Genomic DNA, 24,146 nt, shown 5'->3' on the forward strand with positions numbered 1-24,146 from the left:
TACATTTAAATAAGATACATCTAAAAAAATAAAATAAAAATACTTCAAATTTAAAAAATATTCACTAAAATAAAATAAAATAAAATAAAATAAACATGAAAAACAAAAAATAAAAAACCACATTTTCAAAAAACTGAATTCAAAATACTAAAACTAGACACTATTTGGCAATGGATTTTTGACTAAAAAAAATACAAAAGGCAAAATTGACTACATAAGTCAATAAAACAACATGTCACATTCAAACAATAATCATTATACTTTTTCTTCTATAGAAATCAAAAATAAAAACCAAACAAGACTTAAAAAGTTAAGCTACAATAGTCAAAAAGTCAGACTATTTTAATTCTTTCCAAACGAAGACTGATTAGGCTTAAATCTCAATCCATTACGCTAAGCCTGCATGTCCCTTCAATCCATCCAAAAAAAGCCCGCAACATTCAACCTGGCCTGACCCAATGCTGACCCGTAGTTCAAAGTTACTGGGAAAAAAGAAAAGACTAATAACATAATTAACTGTAATTGACTGGAATAGCTAGTCATGAGATGCCATTGATAGCAGAAACCACACACTTTGAAACACAAAACGATATGCCAAAAACATAAATAAAGGTCCTTTTTTTTCCCTCCCTTATTTCTGTTTATGATGCACTACTATTACATTACAACATGACAATGGATGATACAAGTTACCCCCAACAAAAATGTGCTTGCCCCGCCGTAGCTTGTTCTCTACGCTCCTCTCACTATGTACAAATTACAAAAAAATCACACTTACAATCCACCAATTTCTCCTCAACTAATTCTCAAACATACCCTCATCGGACATTCTAGAAGATTCAGTCCCATTAACAAGAGGTGGATTTGGAAAACTCACGTTAGGGTCTCCTAGAATGCTATAATCAAAGTCGTCGTCGTCGTCGTCGTCGTATTCTCTTTCATATTCTTCATCATCAAACTCTTTTTGCACCGTTCCTCTCTGCATCTGTTGCTTCATCGCATCTTCGTAAGACATTTCATACCAAACGGTGCCTTTGCCGACAATGGACTTGTTGTGGGCATCAGTCATCCGCTCTTGCCGACTCTTTTCTGAATTCTTGGGTTCTCCCCAGTAGTCATACCGGTATAAAGGGTCTGCAGGGTCGTATTGGTCTTTTCCAAAATAACTGGCATCTACAAACCTTCCGGGCTCTTCCAATGGAAGGCCAAGCGCTTGACGGCTGTGTGAGAATCATATGGTCAATCAAGAAGTGAAGTAAAAAATTATGCAAAATAATCTTACAATCTATCTATCTAGTCATTGTTGTAATATAATGCAAATCAAGCAAAAAAACAACCATAAAGATCTATAATTGATGCATTTTTAGTCTAAAACCATAAAGATCCAAAATTGATGCATTTTTAGTCTAAATGCATTTGATCTAGATAGCAATACAGAGTTCCAAAATACCAGAAGCCCAAACTACATATTACTATTAGGATGGGTGCGATAATGGTGAAAATAGCACTAGTATGATGTAAAGGCAATCCGACATAAAACATTGCAATCAAGTACCCTTGACGGTAAAATTAATTTCAAGTTGCAATATCAGATTTGGCATTTCTATCACAGGAATAAAAGGTAAGAAATGTTCACTGATATTGAACCGGAAATCAAATGTTAAGGATCTGGGTTTACAGTTCAGTGGTTCAATCAGTTTTAACTGTTAAAAAATTATATATTTTATTCATCAAAAATCTAGATGACTACATGCATTGAATATGTACTGGAAAATCAAAACAAATAAAGAGAGAACAATGGTTAGGTGGCATGAAGGCTAACATTAATCATTCGAATTTGGGCCTTGTTACGTTCATTTCTTCACTTTTTACAACGGGAAAGCAAACAATGCACTCGAGTTCAATCATAATACGATCTAAATAAGTGAATTAAACTAAAGGACCCTCCGATTCTGATAACCATGCTGATTACTTGACAGGTAATCATATGAAGTATGTAAAAATGAAAGGAAAGACAATAAGACAAATGAGATTACCAGCTAATATCTCTGATGAGAGCCTCTCTTTCCTCGAATGATCGGCGCCAGTGGATGAAGTCATATTCATCCATTTCAATATTTCGTCTCATCTTGGTAATTTTATATTCCCCTCCTCTTTCTTTTGCTTCCTTTCTCAGTTTATTATGGAGCTGTATTGAAAGATAACAGTATTCAGCTGCATAGCATGTAGATATAGTCACCAAGCGCAACAGAACTTGAAAAAAAGGGCTTTAGACAGGTACAAATTGCATTTGCATATAAACTTGTATTCAAAATCAGGGCAGACAAACTTATCATGATACAAATTCATATTAATTGATAGAATGTATGCGTGGATGCAGGAATGAAGTGTGAATTTGTGCAAGAAGAAGGTGCAAGTGAAGAAGAAGAAATAGACAAGGAAAAAAAGAAGACAAAAGGGTTGATATACATGTAGGCAGGACCCAAAAGAGTCCAACCTAAGATATTAACGTTGTGTTTAGATCATAGATTTTGATAGAGATTTGAAAATGAAAAGAGAAATGAAGAAAAAATTTAGCTTATATTTCATTCACATTTTACCCACTTTTTTCCTTTTCCTTTCCAAATCTATACTCAAACCCATGATCCAAACATAGGCTAAGAGGACAGAAGCTGTAAAAGTTCCATCTGATCCCTTTCAGATCTATCAATGTCTTACAAGAACCGTATGAAATTACAATAATACTACAGTCCCAGAAGGGAAAGGGGGGATGTTTTGGGGGTAATACTACAGTCCCAGAAGGGAAAGGGGGGGTGTTTTGTGGGGTGGGGGGAGAATTTGAAATCAATGGATAAGATTCACTTAAAATGGGGCCCCACAGCAACTACTTTAAATGTAAACCATTGACATAAAATTCATGGTAACTTTCTGGTTCTGTAGAATTTCCTATGAAATTAAGCAGAACCTGACCCACTTGCAAAATTAAACACGATACAGATATACAATAACCTAACAAGCATGGATACACATATGGACATGGGACATGACGATTTACAAAAATCTCTTCCAACACAGAAGTGCGGATACAGCAAAAAAATTTATTTGATATATATGACTATTAAATCCACAAACAAGTAAAAATAAAGAAAAACTAACGCATGAAAACACCACTAAATCCATATTTTAAACTTCATTAAATATAGAAATACAATTTATTTTACTTTATGAATTATAAATCATTAAATCAGGGTTGTTTTTCTTCATCAATATCATCAGAATGACAATTCAACAATTTCAGCAATCAAACTATTAATTCAGAATTGAAGGGACAGAATGCCACTCATTTGTATTATTTAAAGAGTAGACCTACAACAAAAAAAAAAGAGTAAGAGAGAGAAAACTGCATAGTATTGATTAACACTGACAACATGTTTACATAGAGGTGTGTCTATGAATGTATGAGACTTTTTACAAATCATGGCAAGATTACGGTGTCTCAGGGTGTGTCCAGAGGCATGTGCATCTGTAAAGTGTCCCCAAAATGTCTGGTGGAGAAAAAGTAACTACAAAATGGACACGCTACGTGACGTGTCTGAAATGTACGCTGGTGTGTCCGACACCAACATGACTATTAAGTTGAAATGTCCGTGCTTCATAGATGATAACAGAGTCCTAAATTCATGTATAATAATCCACTCTTTAAGAAAAATATTTGTCATAAGAGTGAAACATCTAATAACCACAATTCAATGGATTAATTAACCTGACGCTCAGCAAGTGCAGCTTCCAAGTTGAGTTCTTTGACGCTTGTTTTCTGCAAAAAGTAGGAACACCTATGTCACGAAAATGCATTAACAAACAGATTGATGCTGTGTCATAAGGAAGATGCTTACCAGAATCATTTTTGGTACTAAAGTTTTCTTATAATAAGCTTTGGTATATTCAACACTGTTTTCCTCATCAAAATCATCATCATCAGTTAACTCTGTCAATTTTTTATCCTTATATTTATCAGGATTAGTCTCCATATCATCCAGAATCATTTGTTCAGCAACATGGATCTGCCAAATCTGCACAGCAAAACATAATTCAAAAAACAAATGAAATATAGTTCACAGAATTGCCAGATTGAATTAGATTCTCAGTCAACCATTGAATAAAGCATTCAAACAAAAGATGAATGGATATTCAGCTTCCATTATCCATTCTTTTATATGTAACAATCTCACAAAGACAATTGTCAGCATCCAACATGGATCCCAAAAGATCTCAAGGCTCAGCTCAGTATACCAATATTAGAACGTCTTCCACAAAAATATTTGACCTCCCCAATAAAAAAGGGAAATTCATATATATGAATTGGCCTTTTTGATATGAAGAGGTGTTACCAAAAATCATGTCAGTTTTTGATATACTGGGCCTCGTTTGGGAACAGGCTAATTTAGTAACTTTTTGGCTATTTGGCTAAAATATGAGCTAAAAAAAACTAGTATGTTTGGGATGACTTTTTGACTTTTTACGAAAAAATGTGCAAAAAGTAGAGAGAAAAGAGAATTTTTGACTTTTTGGTATGGGTTGTTGGCTTTTTGACTTTTTTAGTAACTTTTTAGCTTTTTGACTAAACGGGCTGGTTCCCAAACGAGGCAAGTACCCAAATAAGTTTATCAGTGTAATGGCGGAAAACAAATGTACTTGTTTGGAATATAGTATTGCATAACATGGTCAAGTGGTATCATAGAGAGTTGCCAATGAAGATGCATAACTGATTAATGTTGTTCTAGGTTAATTCACATAATGTTATAAATATCCAAAGAATACATATGAGATTCTTCAAGGACGTCCTTTTGCCAAGTACATTTGCGAATGTATTAAAGGTGGCTTCTTAAATTCTGGTTAGGATTTCGCTGATTGGCTTGATAACATTAGATTAAATAGGTACTTGCCTAGAAACAATACTGAAGAAGGAAGCTGAGAAATTTTGAAAAAATATTGAGAATCCTCAATTTCATGCTTGGGCTGTCAAGCATGAACAAAATCATGTCTTAGAGCAGCAATTCCACTCCACTCCACTCCAAGCATCTTACTGTAGGTCACAAATTGTGCTAAATGTTTTAAGCTGTTGGGAAATGGATCCAACAATGTATATTAAGCTATTCAGCATCCTCCCTCATGTGCAACCCCATCTGTCTTACATGTGGAGATGCAAATAGACATATATAGAAAGAAGCATAATGCAAACGGGAAAGAAAGAATCCAAATAGAGACCAAATGCAAAGGGAGAGACTTGAACCCAAGACCTCTCACAAACTAAGCTCTAATACCATCTCAGATCACTAATTGTCCTAAAAGCTTAAATTGTTAAGAAATGGGTTCAACAATATATATCAAGCTATCCAGCACTTGCATCATGGGACCAACACTAGAAATGGCCATTTTATAGCTTACATTAACAATGGCGTTTTCCGAGTCCTATTTTACATAATGAAAGAATAAAAAAATAAAAATAAAAAAGATGAAGAAAACAAAATTCTCATGAATATTTTGGGGGTATACAAAAAATGTAATCGTAATCCGTCATTCTTGGCAGCTAATGAAATTTGGTATAGTATCAGTAGAGCTAAGATGTACTAAAAAAGCAAATTATCAATCAGCTGCTTGGGCTGGAAAAAGGCTTATTTTTACATACCAAACCAAACCAACCCTTAAATCCCAACAAATGGAGTCGGCTGCATGAATCCTTTTTCTCCATTCATTAGTCAAATTAAAAAGATTCATATCTCTATTTACTACACTAGTCCACATCGATCTAGGTCTACCCCTTCTCCTAACACAACCATCTACAGTCACTGTATCGCATCTCTTCACTACTATCTTTGTTGGTCTCCGTTGTGCTTATTATTACACATCCAACAAAAATCTAATACCTTCGTTGTGCATCACGTCCATTAGGATAGTTCATGCAATCAGCTAGAAGCTTCCCCTTAATTATTTTCTGGTTCTCAGTCACCAAGAAAAAGATTGGGAATTTACATGCTAAGCTTCAGTTTTTACATGTGTGACAGTGTGTGTATTTTATTTGTGCTTGTTTGTACATTCAAAAGTTGCAAGGTCTTCGAATTCAACAGCAGTACCAATATAAAATTCATCAAACCTTGGAAAATAGAATGAAAGCGTACTTAGGGGAAAAAATTGCTAAGAAATAATGGTAGCAAACTAGTGTAAAACATGCTATGCAAGGCATCTTTTTTTTCCCTAATATTTTTCATATTTGCACTAGAAAAGATTTTCTATGATGACAAAAAGGACATCAGATCTTGGCATGTTGGTAGTGTTTTGCACATATAGACGTGAAATTCAATCACAAATTATTCTCGACCTTGTAGAACATTGCATCTGCGCATGAGAGCTTATGAATTTATGGTATATCACAAATGACGTATCTCCATGATTGGAATACTTAATTTGAAATGCTTGTAAGAAATGCCAACCACATTAGAAAAAATTCATAATTGAAGGAATACCTTATCAACATATGGGTGATTTGACAACAAAGGTTCCTCTTCCACTTTGATTCCTGGATCTTTTATGGGAATAGGAGGTCTTCTACAGTCACGCTGCAAATAAAACACACGGCAGGCAAAATCACAAAATTGGTCAATATCTTAAAATTAATAAAGCACGCTTTTGAATGCTAGAACCTTCTCCTTCAAGCATATAAAGAATTAAAAATCTGGGAGGACTAGCCAACAGATGGATCCGACCACAGATTAGTCGATTTATGCAAAGTTTAACAATCAGCAGTCAATAACAAATAATTATATCAAAGATTGGTGGTCAAACGCCAATTGTAGTGCTAGATCATTGGCCCATCAAAATGCTTACATGACAATGGCATCATCTACCATTAATATACTAAATTTGATGGCAATAATCCTACACTTCTCACATTTTCATACCATTTTATTTGCCAACACTATATTGGTGTAATAGGTCCCACCACTAATGTATATCTCCAATGTAGTGCTGACAACTAGATTAACACATGAGATGGTAAGATAAGATACGATGGTAGAAGTAGATGGTCATTGTAGCATTGCTCATTTGCTGAAGCTTATAAAAACACATTCAGTCAAGACATTACAGTTTAACATGGGCTAATGCAAGCATTTCTGGAGGATATGGATAAAGTAATAGGCGTGGCACTTTCTGAAACAGAATGGCACTTACACGTATTTCATCTGGATTAGTATCCTCATCACGATGAAATATTGGTGGGAAGTCGAATCTGTTAAAGCTGTAAGCATGGGAACAAATAAAATAAAAAAAAGGAAAAAAAAAAAGGAGTGAGCAATGATAACTTATATCTTCCAGCTAAGCAGAACCTGACCTTAGAATGTAACAAAATAGACATCAAGGGTGAATAATATTCAAAAGTACAAATTACATACATCAGGTGATCTATATTAGGATCAACAAAACGCATCTCAATAGGAAACCGGAACCGGTAGGGGTCACGTTTTGCCTGCATGGTAGATGATATTAACAGAACAATTAAAACTGAGAGTAAATGTAAAAACTGTACACTGAAAAAATAATATAAAGATCTTGCCATTGGGAAAAAAAAGCTAAGTTTAAGTTAAGCTCTAAACTGTTGGGACTGTTTTATGTATTTCCAGTGCATGTAAATCCTAGAGTTCGTTCCAAAACTCCTCTCAGCAAAAACAATAAACACTTCATGGAATTTCGTATGAGTATTCAAACAAATATTAAGGGCTGGAAAGCACGGACACTGATACGAGGTACGGATACGATACGATACGATGCGATATGGACACGGCGATACAGCAAAATCTAAAAAAGTAGGATACGGGTACGGCTAGGATACGTTTGTAAAAAATAAAAAATAAATAATTATTAGCAATGGGTTACACATAAGCTCAAGAATGTTGAGAAACCACAGTAACTTTATGATGCAAAATACTAATCTATAAGAATTAGCTATTAATTTAAGGCAGTAGCTAGTTTAGTTTTTAAATTTTCAATAGGTCTTGTAAATATTTCATTTCAATATCAAGTCTAATATGTTGATATTTGTGAGTTATAGCGATTAGAGGCGATCGGTCGTTGACCTCTGGGAAGATGGTAGGCACTTCAATGAGGAGTAGAAGACCAAGGCAAGCTTAGAGAGGGAAGAGGTGGCAGTGAGAGACCTTGAACACTTAATGTATGTTATGTGATTCTTGTACTCTTGCTGTGTGTCTGTGGCTGCACTTATGATGCCGTTATATAGACTCCAGGAGTATTGGAGCCCAAGCAACCTCAAGGCAGGTGACAAGTTCTCCTCAACTCGACAGGAGGGTGATATCAGCCCTACTAGCTGTGTCCTATGATTCAGGTCCTTGGGGAGGTTGTATCATAGGAACTGCAGGGGTAGGTGTGATATCTTGAGGCGTATCATATGTGCATAAGATGTAAGTGTAAGGTCAACGGCTCTTTCTCTAAGCCAGGTCAAAAGGGGAGCTATCACCGCAGGGAGATAGCTACACGACCTTGACGATCCTGAGGTCTTAGCCTCCAATCCACAATCCTCCAATGATCCCAAGCGGGAGTGCCTAGGTCCTGCTCCCAACCTAGGCAGCCAAGAGGGTGAATGCATGGGTGAGCCAAGGGCTCACCTCAGTAGCCAAGTAAACATAGGTGAGCCAAACATATGTGAGCCAAGAGTCCGGCTATGTTGTTATGGAGCTGGGTGAGTGGGTAGACAATACATTTCTTGAGTTATGAAGGGCCATGAAGAGCTCTAAGTGAGCCAGCTCCATGCGGCCTTGTTTCATTCTTGGTGGTGTGCATGCCCCCGCTTAGGCTAGGCATTCAATCTCGACTCATCGTGGTGCCTCAGGGGTCTGCCACGTGAATGCGTAATGGTGATGACATACTCATCGTGGTGTCTCAGGGTCTGCCACATGGATGTGTAGTGGTGCTGACGTGATGCCCGTTGGGCTCGCCACGTGCCAAGTATAGTATAGATACCCACAATATTATAATATCAAAACAATCCACAACTTAATCCTATATTTTTTCCTTTTGTATTAGTCAAAAATATTCTATGCAAGTTTATTTGCTTATTTATTTATTGCTATTTAATTTTATTATTGTTATATTATCTTATTAATCCTTACTTCTATGTTGTTATAGGGGACATGTATGGTACAATAAAGATATGTCAGTTTGATGAATTCTATTAGCTTACTATGTTATTTTTATAAAAAAAACTAAGCAAAGTATTGTAAAAATATTCTATTTATCCTCGCAATTATATTATATTATGATGTTATGTAAGAAATGATACAATTCTAATTTCGTAAAAGGAGTAATATGTGACTTGGAGCATTCGATACTTCAAAACTAAGTATCTGATCCTTCAAAATTAATGAAAAATTAATTAAGAAGTATCCGATACTTTTAATAAGTATCTGATACGTATCCGTAAGTATCTAAAGAGTATCTGTATTCGATACAGATACGATATGGATACGTCTTCCTATTTAAAGTATCCATGCTTCATAGATTAAGGGTATTGATGCCATACATGTACGTTGGTGCAACAAAACATGAAATTTAATGTCTGACCTTTGATTAGTGAAGTGCCATATTTATTATTTGGAATCACTTTACTCCTGTACTTCAAAGCCTCCATTGGATGAGGAGAGACATAAAAGTATTATGAAATACTCAGATGTCAACATGATTTTGCTATCTAGGTCTTTTTTCATTGACAATTTTAATGTAAATCAAGTTACACAGCCTTAGTAAGTTCCATAAATATAATATCATGACCAAAAATTGATTTGTAGACCTTATTTATGCATGACCAATTCCCACCTCCTAGCAGTGCATAAATGACGTTTTAAAACGGTAAACTTTAAAATGTCAAAGATGGTATCTATAAGGCCATAAAATAAAAATAAATAAATAAAGAAAAAAAAGGACCTATCAACCATATGTGGCATTACTCACCAGAATTTCAACAATGACGTGCATACCAACTTTTATGTGATGGCGGATCCAGTACCAGTCATTACGTTTTATAGGGACCCACCTGAAATGCATTTGGATGCATGAACTTAGCAGGAAAACAAAATTAAAATGACATTTGCAGTTCTATTTCCTGTACTAATTTATAGTTTAGGCTAAAACTAAAAATGGTTGAATTAGCATAATCTAATTCAAGTCAGTTCCGCCCTCTTTGTTTTTAAAAAAGATACTTGTTAGTTAATCTTATCTTAAGATGACAATATATAACAAGTTTCAAACAAGATGTAACAATCAATGGACGGGTTCCAACTAACTTATCACAATAGAGAGAGAGAGAGAGAGAGAGAGAGATATTATAAGGTATCCATATTAGCTTGTGTCAACCAACTCCCACTTGAGTCTCCATTGACAAGACTATTGGGGTCATATGTCTAAGGTAAGGCATTAGTTCTGTTACTTGGGTTAGGCACAAACAAGTAAAACCAGTTTCACTTCTCTCTCTCTCTCTCTCTCTCGCAAATCACAGTCATTTGCTCAGTCATGAATCATGATCATTCATTCTAGGGGTTGTATTTGTCTATTTAATCGTACCATAATTATTTGTAAAGGAAGAAGTTATTGGTTCAAATAAAATATTCTACATGTGCGATAAACGAATACCCACTAGATTAAAAGTTAAGTTTTATAGAACGGCTATTAGACCAGCTATGTTGTATGGGACAGAGTGTTGGGCAACCAAGAAACAACATGTAGATAAGATGAGTGTGGCTGAGATGAGGATGCTAAGGTGGATGTGTGGTAAGACTAACAAGACAGGATTAGGAATGAGTGTATTCGGGAATGGGTAGGAGTAGCACTGATAGAAGATAAGTTGAGAGAGAATCGTTTGAGCTGGTTTGGTCATATTCAACGAAGACCAACAGAGGCAGTAGTGAAGAGATGCGATGCTGTAACGGTAGATGGAAGTATTAGGAGACGGGGTAGGCCTAGATTAACGTTGACTAGCATTATAAATAGAAATATGAATCTACTTAACTTGACTAATGAAATGGCCTTTGATAGGGCCGCGTGGAGAAGAAGGATTCATGTAGCTGACCCTATTTGATGAGATTTAAGGCTTGGTTTGGTTTGGTTTGGTTTGATTTATGCTCTTATAATATTGATTCAGTTCAGCCTTTTACAATTTGAGTTCAGTAATACTACAATGGATCAGCAACTTGAATGATAGTTACCCATCATAGACACCTCCAATGTCAACAAATGCTCCTTGATAAAGGTGCAAAGTAGTCACCTTACCTGCACAAATCTGCAAAGACATTTCCATGACATTACTTTGCATATCATCAGATTTCAGTTAAGGCTGGCAAATTCTTGAGCAATTCGGAACACAAAGTGTAATCTTGTATATTTTCTAATATTATCTTTAGCATATATGTGAAAATATGTTATATGTAGCAGTCCATATAACTGGGACAATGCTTAGTTGAGTTTATGCATGCAAGGATATTGGTTTGACAAACAACATGGGCACAATGTAGGCTTGTTCAATAGCTACATTTTTTATTTTTTATTTTTCTTTACAGAAAAGCCATTCTTCACATTGGTTTGGTTCCCATAAATAAGGATGTTGAAAAGGGTAGACTAGGTATGGAACTCACACTCATCCTGCATTCTCACATTAGTCAGCCAAGCTTTTATTTTATGTTTTGGATAGCCTCATTATAATCCACAATGTTCCCTCTAAGATGTGAGAGAGGACTGTGGATACAACCATCAAAGTTGTGGCTCTTTTTTTGAACAAAAAGTTGTGGCTTTTTTTTGAACAAAAAGTTGTGGCTTTTTTTTGAACAAAAAGTTGTGGCTTTAGCCCTCTGTATTTGTTATGACTATTAGTATGTGGCAGGATCAATTTACATACTTTATATTCTTGTGAGAACCTCATTTTACAAAATTAACCATTTGATTACATACCCATCTGATAGCTCTCATGCTTACAAAAAATTTAAGCTAATAAGTGATTGGTTGCAAATGTATCCAAAAACACTAAGATTTCCTAGTATACTATCAAATTTAGAGTGCTGTACTAATAAGGCCGTTCTTGATCTCTGATCAAGTAGGAATTGGAAAACATAATGTGAACAAGCCTCACAATCCAATGATAAAAACAAAGAGGTATCTAGGGGTCTAAGAATAAAAAGTTGTACACTAGGTATAAGTTGATCCTAATGGTAGACGCAAGATGATGTAATAGTCAAATCACTGTTACAATCATGGTCCATTCAAGAGAGGCTGACTGACTAAAAGTGGTAATGAACATGGGATGCCATGCCTCATGTTGTGCAGATGCATACTTTTTTCAAATGTATGTTTATCCCTCCATGGGAGTGGTATACGTGGATGTATCACTAACATGATAAGTACAACTTTAGAAATAAGCTTGAAATTGAAATCTCAATGCAGGAATGGGGGAGAGTTGAAGAACTTACTTGTCCTGGATAGTAAAATGGGAGCTCATACTGCAGAAAACAAAAAAGATCAGTAAGATCATATTTCCAAGAGCTGGCTCAACTTTTTATGGATTCAAACTAAAGAAATAAAAAACCATTTCGATCCTACCATTCCCTCTTTGTAGTCCTTGCCTCTTTTCCTCCTACCAGGATAGTAATCCTGGTCATACTGAAATGAAATAAAAGGATTTTATGTTAGTCAATAGGGAGGAAATTAAGTGTGCATATGCTATCCTAGCAATAAGTCATTCCAGTGTAGCATCCACTAAAAATATGATTGACAGCCCAACATAATTCCACTAGAATCCAATTCATGGCCAACTTTAGACTACACGAGAACTTCAGTGATTCAACCATTCAAAAAAAAAAAATATTCCCATTCAATTGTTTTGCAGAATTCATGGCATTCTTAACGCAATGCCTTATATTAACCAAATAATTTGAAACTTACCAATTCATGGCCAACTTTAGACTACACAAAACCTTCAGTGATTGATTATTCAAAAAATTATTCCCGTTCAATTGGTATGCAGAATTCATGGCATAGTTAACAAAATGTTTCATATTGTCAAAATAATTTGAAAATTTTCCCAATTTTCAAAATCTAAGCTGAATTCCACTCCAATTATAGTTCAATTTAAACTGTTTGGGCTTTTTGCCACTTCAATAAAGTTATGTTATAGTCAGTGTTTATCCCCAAATAGATGCAGCCAACAACTGCACAAACAAATATTATGTAAATGGTAAAAGACATAAATGCATACATATAAGTGAGAGATCAAAGAAAACCTTATAAGACTCCTCTTCCAATCTATCCTTATTCGCCGCGACCCACTCATTATACTGCTTCAAAAACACCTTATACCTATCCAAACACAAACCCTCCGTATCCGTCTTTGCCTCCTTCTCCACCTCCTCCAAATCAACCCTAACCGCCATCAACCGATGCGCTTCCCGAATAAACTCCAATTCCCCCCTATCCACCTCCCACCCCCTTGGCGGCCAATCCCTCGGAGGCACGTGGCGGACCACCAGCGGCCCAGCCCACGTCGTGTCCAATGGCTCCGGAATGTCACCCTTAATTTCAAACTGCTTGGCATAGTAATCGTCCTCAGTCAAACCCATTTCCTCCATTTTCTTCTTCCTGTACTTAGGGCTGAGCATCTTGAAAGCTTCGATGGCTTCGGGGGTTTGAAGAGGGACTTCTTCGCCTTCGTTGAGGGAATGTCTGGCGAAAAGGGCTTCTGGGGAGAGGATTTCTTCCCAGGGAGCCCAGCCTCGCTCGACCCAGTTGCGGCGGCGAGCTTCGTCCTCGGATTCCTTCTCTTTGGGGCCGAAGGACTCGAGGAAGGTCTCGTCGACGGGGAACTCGTCGGAGCTGAGGGAGGATTTGACGGCTAGGGTTTTGCAGGGAAGGTGGTGGGTTTTGGGGGGAGGGTTGTGGGGTTTGGTGTAGGGTTTTGGGAGGGTTTTGGGGGGAAGGAAGGTGAAGAGATGAGGGGTTTGGAGGGTTTGCATTTTTTTTTTGGTGTGTTTGTGAAGAGTGAGAGTGAGAGAGAGTGGGTGATTTTTTTACGTTATGAGTAAAGAGAGTGCGTTTCTGAAATTTGGATAAGTAGTTAGTTTGATTAGTTACATGGTGGCTTTTTGAGGTTGTATTGTATGGTATCATATGGTTGTTATCTTCATACATCTTTTATTTTTTCTTTTTTCTTTTTTTAAGAACTACATATTGGTGGGAGTTAAAAAAATATTACAAATACATGGAGAGTAAAAATGAAAGGTTGTGGAGGTATATGTTGGTAATTTTTTTTTTCAATTCCCACCTACTTGTAATTCTTCCTTTTTTTTTTATTGTGTTTTTTTTTTTTTAAGTTTAAATTTAAATTTGAAAGATTTTGAAGGATTTAACCTAAATCATTTATTTTGTAAGGTCTTCTGTATACATCATTTATAAAAATAAATTTGGTTAATTTGATAATCATAATATTTTTATTTTATCATAGTTGTTTCTGAAAAAATTGATATTCTATTTAAAAAAAAATACCAATTCTCCATTTTTTGAACACATAACAAAATTAAAATGTTACGATTGGCCGATCAACTTAATTTTTTTTAATAAATAATATAAAAAGGTCATATAAAGAAACGGTCCAAATTATTTGAAATGGGACTCCTAATGGATTTTACAAGCTCTTTAAGTTTTTTTAAATTCATACTTTTGAGAGAAACTCAAATATTTTTTTATAATAGGTGCTTGTGAAATAAGAAAAAAGGTTAGGGTTTTGTTTTTTTTTTTTGTTTTTTAAAAGCAAAAATGCAATTCATTAAGACCCAGTAAAGCTTACATTAGAAGCTACAAAAGAACTAAGAGCAACAGGGGGATAGAAATTTCACAAAATTGGAAAAGACTTAGGTCTCGTTTGGGAATATATTATTTTATTAATTTTTTTTAATTTTTTTGGTTAAAATATAAGGTAAATTTTTTTTTTGTATATTTGTGATAACTTTTTTATTTTTTACTAGAAAACATACAAAAAGTAGAGAGAAAACAAATCTTTAACCTTTTATATAATTTGTTGATTTTTTATATTTTTTTAATGACTTTTAACTTTTAATTTGAAAAGTATTATTTTCAAACGAGGCCTTAGAGGTTAGGAAAAAAAGATTAGTTTGATTAGTTGTGTTGTAAAACGAACTTGAGTAGTCAAGCGCAGGTTGCTCTTGGTTTCTTAAAAATGTATTTGAGAGTGGTTTTTTTTTTTTTTTCAAAATTTTTTTTTTTGGTCTATAAATAGAAGAGTTATTATAAATATAAAAATATTTATATCATTAAATAAACTATTAGTCAATAATAGTTAAAAGATTAACAAAGTCTAACGACCAATAAACCAATAGTCTTAGCTCAACACAATCATCACTAATTACATAAGTCTCATAGTGCCACTGTGGGAATTTTCCTAAAAAGTCACGTTTTTTTATCATTTTCCAAAAACGTAACAAAATTGGTTTGAGAAGGGCCAAAAACGCAAGTGTGAAATTACAAATTACGGCTTATGACAAAAAAAATAAATTTCTTATGTTGAGTAAGGGTATTTTGGTGATTTTAATTTGATTTGACATTATAAATAAATATTAAACTAAAAAGTAAAAAGTCAGCTTTTTACCAATTTCTCAAATCACTTTCCAAAAAGCTAAAAAGCTTGGTAAAAAATCAAAAATCAACTTTTTACCAACTTCTCAAAACACCAATAGGAAAGAAATAAACCATCACAGAGAGTATTAAACTTACATACCACAAAGGACTTTTCTTAAGTGTGCAACTTACGCCTTACGTTTACGCCTTTCTGTTTACTGTCCTGTTTTATGTTTATACCTTCCATTTACATATTTTATGTTGGTTGCATATGGTGTGCAACCAAAATTGCACACCATAACAGGACCCTACCACAAAAAATGTTATACAAACCGCTAAGCTAAAAGTCTGACAAGTTAGGTAAATAATTTAAGCCAGAAAGCATTTTGAAATTCATTTATTTGAGTTTGGTTTAATAGTCATATGTATATATATATTATAAGAAACCAAGGCTCCATTTGGCTTGATTCAATAGTCATAAAAAAAAACTTTGGCTTGATTCAATTTTTTCAAATTAGTTCTAAAAAACAGAGAAGACAATTTTAAATATATTTTCAAACTCATTAAATTTTTTAAAATAAATTTAAATAATTTATTACTTGACTCGTTTATTGTCTTAATTTTTATAGTGTCATTAAACTATTAGTAATTAAAATAAGGTAAATAACAACTCAGTGTATTTTTGTAAAAAAAAAAAAATCAAATTAACGATAAATTCTACAAATTTTAATAATTAAAATTATAGAATTTTTCATGAATCAATAATTATTTTTGAAAGAAAAAAGTGTTTTGTAATTCTCCCATCAAAATATTGGTTTCATTTTTCTTTCGTTGATAATTTTTTAGTGGGTTATAGTTGATTTAGATTATAATAAAAATCGGAGCTTAATTGGGCCACAAAAACAAACTCATAAATTCTACAAAAAAGAATTCAAGATTAAAATTTACACATACGTGTGATATGTAGTACTAAAACTATAGTTTTTGAAATGGACCTATGAGAATAATATGTAGGAACGTAAATAAATTATTATTATTATTATTTTGTAAATTTATTAATTTGTAATATGTTATTACTCTTCCAAAAAACAATGGCACCAATTGTGTTACACAAAAGAATATACATAAAAACACATAATAATACTTAATTGTAGCAAAACATATTACAATAATCTAATCCTCACGTAACTTCTTGAACACAGAAATCAATCATAAAAATAAATATATAACGCATAAGATTATATGTCTCATATAGTAAAATTATGTTCAGTTTTTGTGTTCCTACCATTAGCCTAATTTATTTATAAGAAGCGTGCACATGCTAAAAAAAAAGGAGGAGAAATTAATATTTACAAAAATGTGACAAACATTATAAATATTAATAATTAAAATCATAAATTTTTTTTTACTAATATATAATAATTTTTAGAAACCCCTCTTGAATGGTAATTTTCCCTTAAAAAAAAAAAAAAAAACAGCCATCAAAGCCTCCCCAAATCAAATTGTTTTCGATGTTTTCACAACCTTGTCAAAAACAAAGCTACAAATATGCATGCCCTAATATTTAGGAAGAAGGTCCATTTACAAAAGTGATGAACCTAGCACATAATGCTTTGCTAAGGTAAGGGCAATTTTGTTCTTTCACATTAGGGAAATAATATCTGATCAAGAGTAGTATTGGAAGTCTTTGGCTTCCAATATGATTTGCCTCAATGCACCAATAGGGGCTAAAACCGTCAACAAGACTCCAAGTATGATGCATATCTGAAATTGTATGATAAGGATATATATATAGGTTAGTTTGCAGTTTAACAACAAAAACTAGAGAGAGAGGGGGAAAAACACACAAGTAAATTACACTTTTTGTTTTTGTACTTTGATACAAAGTTTACTTTAATTTTTATTATTTAATTTGAACCTTGTTAACCCTAAATTTTACATTCAATTTCAAGTTGATCGTTCTATCTAATTATTGTCAAAAAATTTAACGTGTAATGTTTGTGGCTAACACGTGTTAGAAAATAATGATTTTATTGTTCAATTTTGGATGGAAGAACAAAATTATAATTGAACTTAAAGTCTACAATTAATAATGATCAAATTAAAATAGTAAGTACTAGATAAAATTTGAGTCAAATTATAAACATAAAAGGTGGGTTGCTTTCTCACAATCTACATGGGAAAACAGTCATGACACATAGATTTGACAAATGTTTAGAAGTAAAAACAAAATTTCTCAATTATTTTTTGTTCTGTTTTTAGTAAAAAGAAATTTAAACCTATGCCATTTTTTAAAGTCCATTTAGACCAAAAAATAATTTTTTTTAAATGGATTAAAATTGAAAATGGTTCATTAAAGACAAATATATTTTTTTTTTAAAAACCAACAAATTTTGATTTTTTTTTTTTTTTTTTGTGTGTGTGTGTCTTTATTGGATTTTGTTCATATTTGGTCTTTTTAAATTTAAGGCCTTCTAGTCAAATAAGACCTTACAAAAAATACTCAATTTTTTTTTTAAAAAAAAAATGCTAAAAAAGTAACATACCCAATTAGTGAACCAAGATAAGCTAAACCTTTTGGGTTTGCAGATGGCAAGCCATATGATACAAGGCAGCTGCAAAATAAAAAAAATGGATATTAGCATTTGGATCAATATTAATAGGCTTTTACAAAAGAATTGAAAAATAAAAAATAAAAATATACTTTTGACTTACATAGTAGCTAGTTGGAGCAAATGCAAATCCTCCAAAGAAACCAAGAAGCCCTCCAAAGAAAGGGAATGTCATTCCAACGAACATTGTAATGGCTTCATTTAGAAAAATAGAAAATGGTTTTCAAAATCAAATTAATGAATTAGTAATGGAACTTCTTATGGTGGAATGAGAAATTGAAAAATAATAACAATTATGCTTTGAATACAAAATCAAACACATAATACACATGTATAGATAAGATTTTTAAAATTTGTCAATGGGATCCAATCATGAAAATCTACTTGACCAAAACTATAAGGGTCCCATTCTTTCTTGTGTAAAAAAACATAGCAAAAGTTGTATATAAAACATTCTCACCTTTTGGTAAATATTAATTGATAGTTTGCTCCAAAAAAATTATTCATATATATATATATTCTATTGCTTCTCAGTTTTGTGTTTCTAGACTTGTTCAAACAATAGATATGTATAAGGGATTATTTGGAACAATCTAAATAAATATATTTTTTTGATTTTTTACGAAAAGATACACAGAAAAATAGAGAAGTGATGTGACCCAAAATGCATGTATTGGGTCAAACTTATTAATCAAGTCATACAAATAGTCAACAAATAATAAGCATAATATGAATTGAATTCACAGCACGAGAGAAAAGTTCCCAAATGATAGAACTTAAACATAGTAATCAAGTAAAGATGGAAGAATGCTTACCTACATAAGTGGTTCGAGTGACAATTCGAAGAAATCTAGTTGGCTTGAAGTTCATTTTCATTACCAAACAAGCTTCTATCATGTCAAACACTGGTTGTGCAAATACCTATAAATTCTTGCAAAAATTACCATAAAAATGAAGAAAACAAAAATGAAAAATCTCTTAAACTACCAATTACATAATTTTTTATAAAAAAATACACAGAATACAGTATTATTCGCACTACATTCATCCTAGCATTACATTCTATTAAAAAAAAAAATTGTGCTATAGTAAGACCTATCAACATATCGGATTCAAACTTGATTCAGAAAAATTCAATATGATTCAATTAGCTTCTCATCCGAATACGAATATCTGATAATGGCTTATTAGAACCCATATCTATCTTATCTAGTTGTCTGATCCATAAACCCAACTTGGTCCCTATTTGTTTATTTATTTGTGACATACTGACACCTTTTTTTACATTGTTGGACAGTACTAATATCCAGACTTTTTAGTACATCATAATAAATTAAAAATGTAAAATACATTAGACTTTTGTTACACTACACATAATATTAATTTTCAGATCAAATATATAACTGGATCAAATAGGATCGGATTTGTCCTTCCATTCAAAATCAAATCAAATGGATTCAGCTGTAATCAGTTAATCAGATTGGATTTTATTCAACATATTCAAATATTTCAAATCAGGTTAGGGTTAACCCAATCTATTAACACACCTAATTCAGAAAAGTGTAAAGAATGTAGTGTTGCTCGCACTGCATTCATTCTAGCACACTACATGTAAAAAAAAAAATTGTATTCATAACATTACTTGGGATAAGAAAGGCTCTACTACATACCTGATAGCTTCCAATGACATGAACCACCACAAACAAGTTAGCCAAAGCAACAAGCCAGGCAGGTTTCTCCAATGAAAGGAGGATATTATCTTCCACACTATTTCCAAAAACCCAATAACCGATGAGCGAAACTGGGAAGTAACACAAGGCCACTACAGTATAAGCGAAAAGCACCCCTCTCCACATGGGTTTTTTGGACGGCTTTCCGGGTTCGGATGGGATTGTTGCTTGGATTTCTAAAACCACATTGTGGCCAGCAAAGGCAAATGCTACATCACCCAATGCACTCAAGAATTGGAATATAGTTCCTTTGGTGGTTGAAGCCCTTGGGGTGTATTGGACTCCTGGTTGAACCCCCTTGTGGATAGAGGCTACCCAAGCTATGGTAGAGTAACTGTACAACAAAGTCACAAGCACAACTAAATTAGCTTGGAGGAAAATGCTATTCTTTCAGAATTTTTATAAGAATTATTTACCAAAATGATGTGTAAGAAGCATTTTGATAGGATTTTGTTTTAAAGTAACAGGCTTACAACTCTGCCATATCATTCTGTATATATTTTATGATAAAAAATTAGAAATGAAAAACATTAAGTGATATAAGATTGAATAAAATGTTTATATAAGAAAATTTATTAAGAATCTTGAAAATGAGAGTATATATATATACATATATAAAGGCCGATAAAAAAAAATATATATATACATATATAAAGAATTAGTAGAATACTTTCATGATCAATTAAAATAGTAATGCTATAGAATATTTTAGAATCTTATTAGAACGATTATATATTATTGTTAAAAAAATTATATAAAAAAAAAAAAGAAAAAGATTTGTGAGTAAGAGTAAATAGTATAAATTACGGAAAATGAGTTTCTAAAAGTTTTCACTACACTTTCACAAGAATTCAAACAAATTTCATTTTTATCAGAAAAAAAAAAACTCTTAAAACATTTCTTTTGGTTTCTTTAAGAATTTCCTTTATAATTTCTGTTAGATAATGTTTCAATGGGACTACATAATTAAATGTGGTGTTATCATTTATAAGAAGCTTACAATTTAAGTGATTCGATTTAGTTAATAGGCTTAAGGGTATATGTGTTATGGACCTAATGTGTAAATACTAGTTGTATAATTTCTATTTCTATGAGGGGCAGAAATAGAAATTAAAATATATTGGTTAAAGTTGGTTTTCATTCCTTTTGAATGAAACAACCAATTACAACATTTAAAAGGTTATGGTCCCTATTTCTCAGGTGGAAAATAAGAACACTGCCATTTTTTTTTTCTAAATCCTCTCAAGGAGAAACATAAGGCACCAAAGGGGAAAAGATTAGAAGGCAATAACATAATCAATAACAAAGAGTTCATTGATAATCACGCTTCCGTTTAACCGTTCATCAATGGATTCAGGTATGTCATTTTGTCTTGATTTCTTGATAATACACATGGTAAATGATCCAAAGTGTAAGGTTTATGTTCTGAAATTTATGTTGACAATCTATGCCTCTTTAACACAATTCTCTATCTCTCTCTCTGTACCAGCACTCGAACCCTTAACCTTTTGTACCTTTTGTCTAGATGACATACTCTATACCGCAAGGCTAAAGGAAGTGCCCCAAGGGGTACCCAAGTGTTTTAGAGATTGTCAACATAAATTTCAGAACATAAACCTTACACTTTAGATTATTTACCATGTGTATTATCAAGAAATCAAGATAAAATGACATACCTGAATCCATTGATGAACGGTTAAACGGAAGCGTGATTATCAATGAACTCTTTGTTATTGATTATGTTATTGCCTTCTAATCCTTTCCCCTTTGGTGCCTTATGTTTCTCCTTGAGAGGATTTAGAAAAAAAAAATGGCAGTGTTCTTATTTTCCACTTGGGAAGGAATAAGGACCATAACCTTTTAAAGGTTGTAATTGGTTTTCAAAACTGAAAGGTTGTGGAAGTTCAAAAGGAATGAAAACCAACTTTAACCAATATGTTTTAATTTCTATTTCTGCCCCTCATAGAAATAGAAATAGAAATTATACAACTAGTATCTACACATTAGGTCCATAACACATATACCCTTAAGCCTATTAACTAAATTGATTCACTTAAATTGTAGGTTTCTTATAAATGATAACACCACATTTAATTATGTGGTCCCATTGAGACATTATCTAACAATTTCATAAAAGTTCTATCTCCATTCTAAATTCCAAGGAGAGTTTTTCCTCTCTTTTTTACAAATAGAGAAATTGTGAACAACAATTTTCTAGAAATTTTTCACAGCATTTTCCAATAGATTCTAACAAATTTCTTTATATCATGTTTAGAGTTTCAACAAAGTATCGAAACGAAAAACGTTTCTTTCAGTTTCTTTAAGAGTTTCCTTCATAATTTCATAACAGTTCTATCTCCATTGTAAAGCAAGTTTTCAAGGAGCGATATTTTTCTCTCAAAAAGGGTTTACCTCAAGGACATGATTGCTGCAGCCAGAGAGATGACCGTGACGGAGTTAAAATTGGGAAGATGAGAGAGAAAGAAGTGAACCGAGGCGAAGATCATGATGAAGTAAGTGGTTTTGATTGATTTGCAGCTACTAGGGCACACTGTATCATGGAACTTTTTGAGTGACTTGCCTCCGGTGATCATGTAAACTATGTTCACCCCAACTTCTACAATTAACTGTTGAGGAACCACAATCCAAATTCCAAGCTTTTTGCCAAAAGCATGTTGACCTAATTCATGGTATCTATCGAATCTCTTCCCCGGTACGATTTCATGCATTTCTACCATTTGCCAGAGAGTGTAGAGAGTGATGACCCATGACAGAACCAGCACAGTAACACCTGGACCCCTAAGCAATACAAGAAAGCTCATGTCACTAAAATTAGGCCTGTTTTAATTGTGTTTTTTATCTTTAATTTTTTTTTTTTTTTTTTAAATGTTGAAAAACAGGCTTGTTTCGTTATGTTCTTGTTCTTTGGTTTTTGTTTGGCATGTTTTTGGAACAAAAAATAAAATAAAATGTTTGAAAATAACTTTCTGAAATTTTTAAGCAGTTGGTTGTTTTTAGAAAAAAAATTCAGTATTCATCGTATTCTTGTTTTTATTTGTTTTCGGTTTCCATTTTGCTATGTTTTTGGGAAAATAAAATAGGAGAGAGAGAGAGGTTTGGAAACATATTATTTGTGTCTTTCAAAAAATTTGAAACATTTTTTTTTTTTTAATAAAAGTGGGTGGTTTTCATAGTTATTTTCAGAAAATTTTCCTGTTTTGGAAAAAGGTCTTGTGTTTTTCAAAAAAATGAAAACAGAGAACGGAAACACAACCAAAAATTATTTTTTGAGGGAAAAATCTGAGAACAACTCACTTTTGTTTTTAAAAAAAAATACATTTTTTAAATTTTGAAAATATTTTTGCACAAAAATGAAAAACAATATGAAAACAATGAGTGTTTCTAAATTTTCATTATTTTTTTTTCTATAACATAAAAAAATAAATACAAAGAAAATGAAAACAGAATCAAACAAACTCAAATAAATTGCCAAAAATCACAAATATTGCATCATAATCATTAGAGTTATAGGCATAAATATAATAATTAGCTTTCTTGTTTGTATATACGCATATACTATCAGCAGTGATTTGGATCCCCTCAAACTTCAACCCCTATTACCCCATACACACGTGGCGGGTGGTAATTGGAGAAGAAAAAAAAGAAAAAAAAAAGTGACCAATCAAAAAAGAAAGGGGTTCAAAGGGGGTGGGAGAGAAAGGGGTCCCAATCTTTATTCATCGAGTAAAATAATTTTAAAATTTCTCCATTATCAATCCATCGAAAATGCTAATTAATAATCATGCAAAAAAATCAAATATAAAATTACAAATGCATCGTGATCGCACCTACCGCTAATATAACAAACATACATACCATCCAAGTTCAGACATGGCATAAGGAAGACCAAGAACACCAGCACCAACCATGGCAGTGACATTGTGAAAAGCAGAGTACCACCATTTCCCATTCCTTGAAGCTGTCACTGGCAGCCACTCATTCAACTCTTTCACCTTCGCTGCTGCTGCTGCTGCTGCTGATGATGATGATCTCTCTTCCTTCTTTGATTCACCATTTGCCATTTTTTGTTTTTCTTGTTTTCGTTTTTTCTTTTGTTGTCAAAAAC

General features: G+C 33.0%; 2 protein-coding genes and 1 long non-coding RNA gene across 3 annotated transcripts; 1 reads left to right on the forward strand and 2 right to left on the reverse strand.

Moving 5' to 3' along the window:
* Nucleotides 1-592: 592 nt before the first annotated feature.
* PDE312 (Nucleic acid-binding, OB-fold-like protein) lies at nucleotides 593-14,228 on the reverse strand. Its single transcript, XM_028262759.2, has 12 exons — nucleotides 13,332-14,228; nucleotides 12,652-12,711; nucleotides 12,522-12,551; nucleotides 11,268-11,341; nucleotides 10,018-10,099; nucleotides 7,449-7,522; nucleotides 7,228-7,294; nucleotides 6,522-6,614; nucleotides 3,894-4,070; nucleotides 3,764-3,814; nucleotides 2,037-2,188; nucleotides 593-1,220 (listed from the first exon to the last, which is right to left on the reverse strand). The coding sequence occupies exons 1-12, from the start codon at nucleotides 14,058-14,060 to the stop codon at nucleotides 800-802; spliced, it is 2,010 nt and encodes a 669-aa protein (XP_028118560.2). The 5' UTR covers nucleotides 14,061-14,228; the 3' UTR covers nucleotides 593-799.
* Nucleotides 2,253-2,581, forward strand: LOC145789532 (uncharacterized). Its single transcript, XR_014327556.1, has 2 exons — nucleotides 2,253-2,389; nucleotides 2,503-2,581. It is a non-coding gene; the product is annotated as an uncharacterized LOC145789532 (long non-coding RNA).
* A 2,945-nt stretch (nucleotides 14,229-17,173) lies between the features above and the next one.
* Nucleotides 17,174-24,043, reverse strand: LOC114316210 (lysine histidine transporter 1). Its single transcript, XM_082866287.1, has 7 exons — nucleotides 23,897-24,043; nucleotides 22,433-22,819; nucleotides 19,961-20,354; nucleotides 19,106-19,211; nucleotides 18,394-18,485; nucleotides 18,225-18,293; nucleotides 17,174-17,442 (listed from the first exon to the last, which is right to left on the reverse strand). Exons 1-7 carry the CDS (start codon nucleotides 23,947-23,949, stop codon nucleotides 17,344-17,346), a joined length of 1,200 nt encoding a protein of 399 aa, XP_082722413.1. The 5' UTR covers nucleotides 23,950-24,043; the 3' UTR covers nucleotides 17,174-17,343.
* Nucleotides 24,044-24,146: the final 103 nt, after the last annotated feature.

This window comes from Camellia sinensis, chromosome 4 (genome assembly GCF_055761805.1).
Source record: "Camellia sinensis isolate YWXY chromosome 4, ASM5576180v1, whole genome shotgun sequence".
Taxonomy (NCBI): domain Eukaryota; kingdom Viridiplantae; phylum Streptophyta; class Magnoliopsida; order Ericales; family Theaceae; genus Camellia; species Camellia sinensis.